The following is a 7,968-nucleotide window of genomic DNA, read 5'->3' as shown; positions in this document are numbered from 1 at the left end:
AGAAAAGTGATTTAAGTGACTTCCCGCACAAATATAAGCTTTACAGAGAATGGTCTGAAAAACAAAAACAAACAAAAAATCGATCCTATGAGCGGCAGTTCTCGGGGAAAAAAATACCTTGATGAAGTCAGAGGAGAAAGGCCAGACTGCTTTAAGGTGATAGAAAGGCAACAGTAACTCGTAGCGACACAAAAACATAGATCCATCCTGCCTTGTATCATCAATTCAGGCTGCTGGTGGTGTTGTAATGGTGTGGGGAACATTTTATATCACGTATCCATCTGCTGAAGGCTGCTTGAGTTCACTGTACTTGAATGGCCTCCACAGTCACCAGATCTCAATCCAGTAAAGCAACTTTGGGATGCGTTGGAAACGCAGATTCTCATCATGAATGTACAATTTACAAATCTGCAGTAACTGTGTGATGCTGTCATGTCAACATGGACTAAAATCTCTTAGCAATGTTTCCAGCATTGTGTTGCATGAGTATTCAACAATAAACAGCTCAGTGAGTGGGCCTCTATTTGCCTTTTCTGCAGCAAAAAGTAGCACAAACACGCACAGAGAGAAATGTTCTTTTTACAGTTAAAGAAAAGCAGCAAGGGTTTACTATCAAAAAGCTGTAATCAGGATCTTATTAATACGCAGTAAATAAGTCTTGTATTTTCCTTAAAAAAGAAATCAGCTTTATTTTTCAGACAGGAAATGCAACAAAATACAGGATACAATATGATGTGTTACCAAATGTCCAAACAGTTACAACAAATTTGTGTGCACTGGGTAAAACGAACAGTAGTCGCACATGTTAAACTCACCAGGCGTACAGGTCCTGTCTGACAAAGGTCTAATCTACTTATTGCTTTAATGAAAACATTAAAAAGACTATTTTTATGTCCTTAAACATCCTGCACTGCCATTTCCTTTATGTACATGCACAGTCATAAACATCACATATAACATCTTAGAGTCATACAAATGACCAGATGAAAAGACTTTAAAGGACTGTCAAAAACTAGCTTTAAAAAAAATAGTCTTTCATTTGTCATGATCTACCAAAAACATCACAACACATTCCCCAATGCCAAAGGCAGAGGAGCTTCCATAAAAGAGGACAAACCTCACCTCTCCCCTCTATCACGCACGTCTCACACTCCCTCGGCTCAGCATAGGAAGTCACATTCATAAACACTCTTCCCCTGATTTAGGCACCCTGAACATGGCCCCACCTTGAAGCGCCCCCCTTCACTCTCTGTCAGTGCAGGACATCAGCTCTCCTGCTTGTCTTTGACCAAAAGGACGGTGTGCTGCCCTCCACTGGAGGCCATCAGTACTTCACGGTTCTCCAGCTGTTTGCCTGTCATCTTCACAGGACTCCACTCATCATCTTCCTGTCCAGTGCCAAGCTGCAGGTTGGTGCCCATGCCCCAGGCATACACAGATCCTGGAGTAGGAAAAAGTGACAGTAAGGAGAGCGAGCAACCTTTTATTCTCTAAGGGTGTCGACTGTGTGAAAACCCTGGAGTGAAAGTTTAGTACTTGTTGCACTGTGAGTGATGGCTCTGATAAGAATCCTGCTTCACAATTTTGTGTCAATCAGACAGTCAGTCACACATTTACTGAAGACTTTTTTTCCATATCTAAAAACTGTCTAACCATTAAAGAATAAGTTTGGACACATTATTGAATGTTTTTTCTTTATTTGTACTAGTTTTTACATTATAGATACAAACTGAAGACATCAAATATATGAGGCAAGATATATAGAATTATTTTGCAAAGAAAAAATTTATAAATAATTCTAAATATGTTTTATATTTCAGATTCCTCAAAGTAGCCACTTTTTGCTTTGTTAACAGTGTTGCAAACTCTCGGCCTTCTCTTAATGAGCTTCATGCTGTAGTCACCTGAAATGGTTTTTAACTTCACAGTTGTGCCTTGTTAGGGTTCATTTCTGAAATTTCTTGCTTTCTTAACGGGGTTGGGACCATCAGTTGTGTTGTGCAGAAGTCAGGTTGGTACACAGCTGACAGCCCTATTTGGCAACTGTTAGAATTCATGTTATGGCAAGAACCAATCAGCTAAATAAAGACAAATGACAGTCCATCATTACTTTAAGAACTGAAGGTCAGTCAGTCCAGAAAATTGCAAAAACTATAAATGTGTCCAAAGTCCAGTCGCAAAAACCATCAAGAACTATAACAAAACTGGTTCATATAAAGGTCCGCCCCTGCTGCTGAGGATAAATTCATCCGAGTCATCAGCCTCAGAAATCGCAAGTTAACAGCACTTCAGATTAGAGCCCAGATAAATGCCACACAGAGTTCCAGTAGCAGACACATCTCTACATCAACTGTTCAGAGGAGACGAATCAGGCCTTTATGGTCAAATAGCTGCTAAGAAACCACGACTAAGCAAAAACAACAAGAAACACAAGGAATGGACACTAGACCAGTGGAAATCTGTGCTTTGGGTCTGATGAGTCCAAATTTGAGATCTTTGCTTCCACCCGCTGTGTCTTTGTGTGATGCAGAAAAGGTGAACGGATGGTGTCTACATGCAGGGTTCCCAACGATGGTGTGATGGTGTGGGGGTGCTTTGCTGGTGACACTGTTTGGAATTTATTCAAAACTGAACCAGCATGGCTACCACAGCACCCTGCAGCCACATGCCACATCCAGTTTGCGATTAGTTGGACCCAAATTATTCTTCAACAGGACAATGACCGAAAACACACCTCCAGGCTATGTAAGGGCTATTTGACCAAGAAGGAGAGTGATGGAGTGCTGCATCAGATGGCCTGGCCTCCACAGTCACCTGACCTAAACCCAACCAAGATGGTTTGGGATGAGATGGACCGCAGGGTGAAGGCAAAAGTGCCAACAAGCGCTCAGCATCTCTGAACTCCTTCAATACTGTTGAAGGAGACTGTTCAAGTTGACTACCTCATGAAGCTCATAGAGAGAACGCCAAGAGTGTCCAAAGCAGTAATCAAAGCAAAGGGTGGCTATTTTGAAGAATCTCAAATATAAAACATGTTGAGTTACTTCACACTTTTGTTTCCTACATAATTCCATGTGTGTTCATTTATAGTTTTCATGCCTTCAGTGAGAATCTTCAATATAAATAGTCATGAAAATAAAGAAAAACTGTTAAATAAGAAGGTGTGTGCAGATGTGACTGGTAGTGTAAGTTACAACTGGTAGTTAACGTACAGTAATAGCTTCAAGTATCCCTACAAAACAAGGTTAACTGTGATCTCCTGCTAATAAACCTCACATTACTTTCTCTTCATGCCTAAAGTTGGATTAAACTTGCTGCTATCTCACTGTCACCAGCAGCAATGTCTAAACAAACAGGAAATGAGGGGTCATGTGTTTGTAAGATAAATTTAAAGCTAGAACGATTTAAGGCAAAGTATAGTGTCTCATTGCACTTCAATGCTTCAGAAGAAAATAATAACAAAAAAAAAGGCTGCAAACAGACTCAGTTGTTTTACTCTTCCCATCCCGATTGGCTTGGTTCTCACCTTCTCTGGTAACTGCATAGCTGACAGACGCCCCGCACGACACTCCTTTAGCCAGCTCTATCCCCATCACAGGTGTGGGCTCGCTCTTCTCTTCAGCCCCTTCTCCCAGACCAAGACGACCATACTCTGCTCTTCCCAGGCTATATACCTGCCCTGAAAGACAAGAGTCCAACACTCCAGCTCACTTGTGTGCTAACAGATGATGCGTAACATCTGCCTGCAATTACACACAGCCAGCTTACCTTCAGCATCAAGGCAAAGTGTGTGATGCTGTCCTCCAGAGAAGTCTACCCAGGCGGTGGTCGAGTTCTTGAAACATGTAAGCTTTACAGGGACAAAACACATCTTGGTGCTTTTGGTGCCTAAAAAGAGTCATTTGAAATGATACAGTCACTGTCGCAGTCACAAATAGTACATGGCAGTAGTGTTTACAAAGGATAACGAGTGACGAGTCACACTGACCCAGCTGGTGATAGTTTGAGAGGCCAAATCCATACACATGGCCCTCTTTTGACACAGCAAAGGTGAAGTACGCTCCACAGAAGGCGTCAACGAAGTGAACTTTCCCTTTCACTTTTACCATCTGTGGAACCAGCAGCCGCTCTGAGATCACAAAAATAAACAGGAGTGATGTATAGGACATTAAAGACACTATAAAAAAGAAACATTTATGTAATCAGATATTAACACAAATCTACAGTTTTTGATCCACCAAAAACAGAGAAGGTGTGTGCTACGTACCAAGGCCTTTCCTGCCTCCTCTGTTTGAAAAGTGTTCAGGCACTCTTCCCAGCTGCCCCTGCTCAGCTGTGCCAGACGTGTATAGATTTCCTTCCAGCGTCACCATTACCACGTGATCATTACCTAGTAAAGAAATCAGTTACACAAATATCCCAGTTAGAAACTCATTTATAGTGCACACATAGTAACATAAAGCACTAAACAAAAACTTTTTCTTTTTACCTGAAACTATTTTAATAACGTGTTCTGTTAAAGGGATTTTAACTGGTAGAGCACACGTTTTCATCGGCTCCAGAAGACCAATAACTCCATTATTATCCTAAGAAAACAGGGTAACATGTAGACAACATATTAGACAGTCAAAACATTAAATAAGCAGTTGCAATTTCAAAGTCTTTTCCCTACATTGTGTAGAATTACGAGAAGATTATGATTTTATTCATTAAAATTAAATGCTTTCTGATTCCACTGCATACATACTACAATATACTAAAATAGTTTTTATACATTTATTTTACAGCATTAATAAATGTTTAGGAACAACATTTAGGTTTTGGATAATAATATAGTGCTGAAGGCAAAATGATTTGAAACTTTTGAAGACATAGTAAAGTAACAAAGAACAAAAACAATTACATAGAAAGTAATGGAAGGGTGATAAAAATAGTTGCTGAGACAGCACACACGACCAGACTGCTCCCTAACTAGCAGTTCACTAACCCTGAAAGAGCCCCAGATGTACACCGATCCCTCCTCTGTGACTGCGGCTGTGTGGCTGTCCCCTGCCGATACCTGGACCACCTTCTCATTCAGCGTCACCTTTCCTGGGATCATCTCTGACCCCTCCTCTGATGTGTCCCGACCAAGAGCCCCTTCGTCATTACAGCCAAACGTGTAAATCTAAACAAAGAAAACAGTTTACATGAGGAACTAAGAAGCTCTTTGTTAAACGCTACAAAGAGGTTGCCATTACATTTTTTTGAAGTGAGAAATAAGACAGATGTTTGCTTACATTTCCAGTTTCGCTGAGGCACACGGTGTGCATGCCTCCAGCTGTCACCTGCACAATTTTCTCTGGCAGGGACAGAAGTGCTGGCTTCTTCCTTTCAATGACATCTTCCCCTAAACCCAACTGTCCAACATCACCTTGGCCCAAAACAAGAACCTGCCCCACCTCTTTGAAATGACTCCTGTGTGAAACTGAAACACATATACAACCAGTTTCATAGTGAGCAGTGAATTTTATTGGTTTGATGGAAAACACATGTTAAATGATGAAATTAGTAAATTAGTAACTGACAATGCAGTGTGAGACACTTGGGAGTCAAAAGCCTTCCTTTCACATATGTGCATAATACTTGCTTAACAGAAATATCTTACTTCAGTAAACTCAAATAGAAGTGGTGTACATGTTTAAATGCAATGCCACTTTTCAGTTGGACTATCAGTTGTTCAAACTGAATCTGGTTACCCCTCTATAAACTCCTGTTTTGAAAAAGGAAGTGACTTACCTTTCACCTTTTTGGAGTCTTTATCATCTTCCACAACAGCAGCAGACTTTCTCTTGGTGGTTGTCTTTTTGGCAGGCATGATAGCAACACTTTTGGACTTTAAGAAAATATAAGGTTGTGTGTAAATTGGGTAAGTTTCTTAACTAAATGGATAATGTGAGTTAAACAGTACAACAAAGTAATTTAAACTACGCTAGAATTCTTACACCGCACAAAATAAAAGAAACAAAAAGGCTAAACAGGATAGTTATTAGATACCACAAATGTCTCAAATTTACAACGCAAGGCAGATAATTAAGTAAATGAACAGCCAACATTTAACCTACAAGTCATTTGCATGTCTGCCCTGGGGATGAGTAAAGTATACATCCATCTCTCTATATTACTTACCGATACTCATGATGAGTATTTTAATTGCAGACAGAAAAGCAACGTGGACCACAATAACAAAACACTAACGTAACCTGGAGAAAACCAGGCTACACTAGTATGATCTCTCTAAATGCAAAAGCGTTTATAGACACAATCACCCCCAAACCAGAGTCCATACCACAGTGGTCCTGACTCTTAGACAGCACTACAGACTAGCCAGCAGACCAACATAATACACAAAAAGCCTTTTATTGTTGTTCTAAGACTGCCCAGCAGTTCTTAGAGTTCAACAGCTGTCGGAGCCTAACTTCAACGGTTCTTTCACCCCACAAACAGCTGCGCTTCATTCACCCCTGCTTCTCATGCTGATAGAGACCACTGCCCACAAAAATAAGGACACGTGGTACAGTTTGAAATGAGAGTCAGTTTTAGCTTTTGGTCCCCACTATAGATCGTACGACAGACGCTGGGATTTCATAAGGAAGTGCTTGGATAGTGCTATCATCTCCTTTACAGCGCTGGACAGTTTAAATTAAGCTGCATGATCTAACGCTGGCAGTGCCCATGTGCCCTTGCTAACATTCAGTTAACTTGGCTGCTGAACGAGTTGCATGTGGTGTAAAACATTGACTGTAAATGATCGTGTCACAACGAGCAACGAACACAGCGAGAAAGCAAGATAGAAAATATAAGTTGTTACAGCTTAACCAAAGTTAGTTGGCCGGCACTGAAAGTAAAGCTTTTCAGCCAAATGCCGGCTAACTGTTTGCTAGCCAATGCTAGCTGGCTAGCTAGGGTGTTAGCGTGACATTGAATGAATGAAACCGAGAAACATAATTTAACAATGTAACTGCGTGCGATTCAGTGGTGCAGTATTTCTCGATACTTGTTTAATCCATCTGTAAAGTGTAGGAGGTGATAATTTACTGACCTGTGAAATGTTGAAGAGTGCAGTTTGAAGTGAACGTGCACAGCCTGGTTCCCGGTCTCGAGACGTGCAACGTTACGTTCTGTAGAACCTTTGGAACGCCCACCTCCTTAAAGAGACAGTAACACTCAGAGCCACAGGAAGATGGACACAGACAGATGTTCACATGTATATATGTCTGTCTGTCTGTCTATCTATCTATCTATGGACTGGGACAGGTAGCTCTGGTGAATGAAACGGGCTACAGATCAGTTATAAATGTAAAAGTACTAACGTCTGGTGGAACACTCAGCTTTTATTATAACCAAAGATATGAGAGTATTTTCTACTCCTCCTTCTTCTTATTTTGGCTGTTTCCTTTAGGGGTCGCCACAGCAGATCATCTGGCTCCATCTCACCCTCAGTACCTCAAGTACTTCAAAAAGTTAAGAATTTAGGTAAAGGTACACGTCAATAGCTGTAATAGGGCAGTGTATTATTGTTAACAAACAAAAATACCCAACAACAACAATGTAAAAGTAGTGGTATTTTCATCTAAAGTTGAATGCGTAATATAAAACCTTTACCTTATATAGTTAATATTTCTGTTATCTTGTACAGCTCAATAATTAAGCAAGCTGTATGTAATGTAAAGAAAATGCTGACCAGCTGATATTAACACAGAGACTGTTGGGAATCTTGATTTTCACCTTCATCCATCTTGTATCACTTTTATGTCTAATTGACATTAAGAAATAAAAATTTATCAGTAACCTACAAACCTATTTTTAGGTTGTCCCTTATCTGTTGTATATTTTGTAACTAGATTTCTTTTTGTCCAACCTAGACCTTAAAGATCTGTGAACATATTTTACCTTCAGTCTTGTCTTTCTTTCTTTAGCTGATGCTAA

At 40.3% G+C, this 7,968-nt stretch overlaps 1 protein-coding gene across 1 annotated transcript; it reads right to left on the bottom strand.

Moving 5' to 3' along the window:
• Positions 1-674: 674 nt before the first annotated feature.
• On the bottom strand, positions 675-7,176 carry rcc1 (regulator of chromosome condensation 1). Its single transcript, XM_006795914.3, has 10 exons — positions 7,082-7,176; positions 5,779-5,875; positions 5,280-5,467; positions 4,988-5,167; positions 4,490-4,586; positions 4,268-4,390; positions 3,989-4,129; positions 3,769-3,888; positions 3,527-3,679; positions 675-1,441 (listed from the first exon to the last, which is right to left on the bottom strand). Exons 2-10 carry the CDS (start codon positions 5,855-5,857, stop codon positions 1,266-1,268), a joined length of 1,257 nt encoding a protein of 418 aa, XP_006795977.1. The 5' UTR covers positions 5,858-5,875; positions 7,082-7,176; the 3' UTR covers positions 675-1,265.
• Positions 7,177-7,968: the final 792 nt, after the last annotated feature.

Source organism: Neolamprologus brichardi, chromosome 11 (genome assembly GCF_056152115.1).
Source record: "Neolamprologus brichardi isolate AB-2024 chromosome 11, ASM5615211v1, whole genome shotgun sequence".
Lineage (NCBI taxonomy): Eukaryota > Metazoa > Chordata > Actinopteri > Cichliformes > Cichlidae > Neolamprologus > Neolamprologus brichardi.
This window is presented reverse-complemented; position numbering and strand designations above follow the sequence as displayed.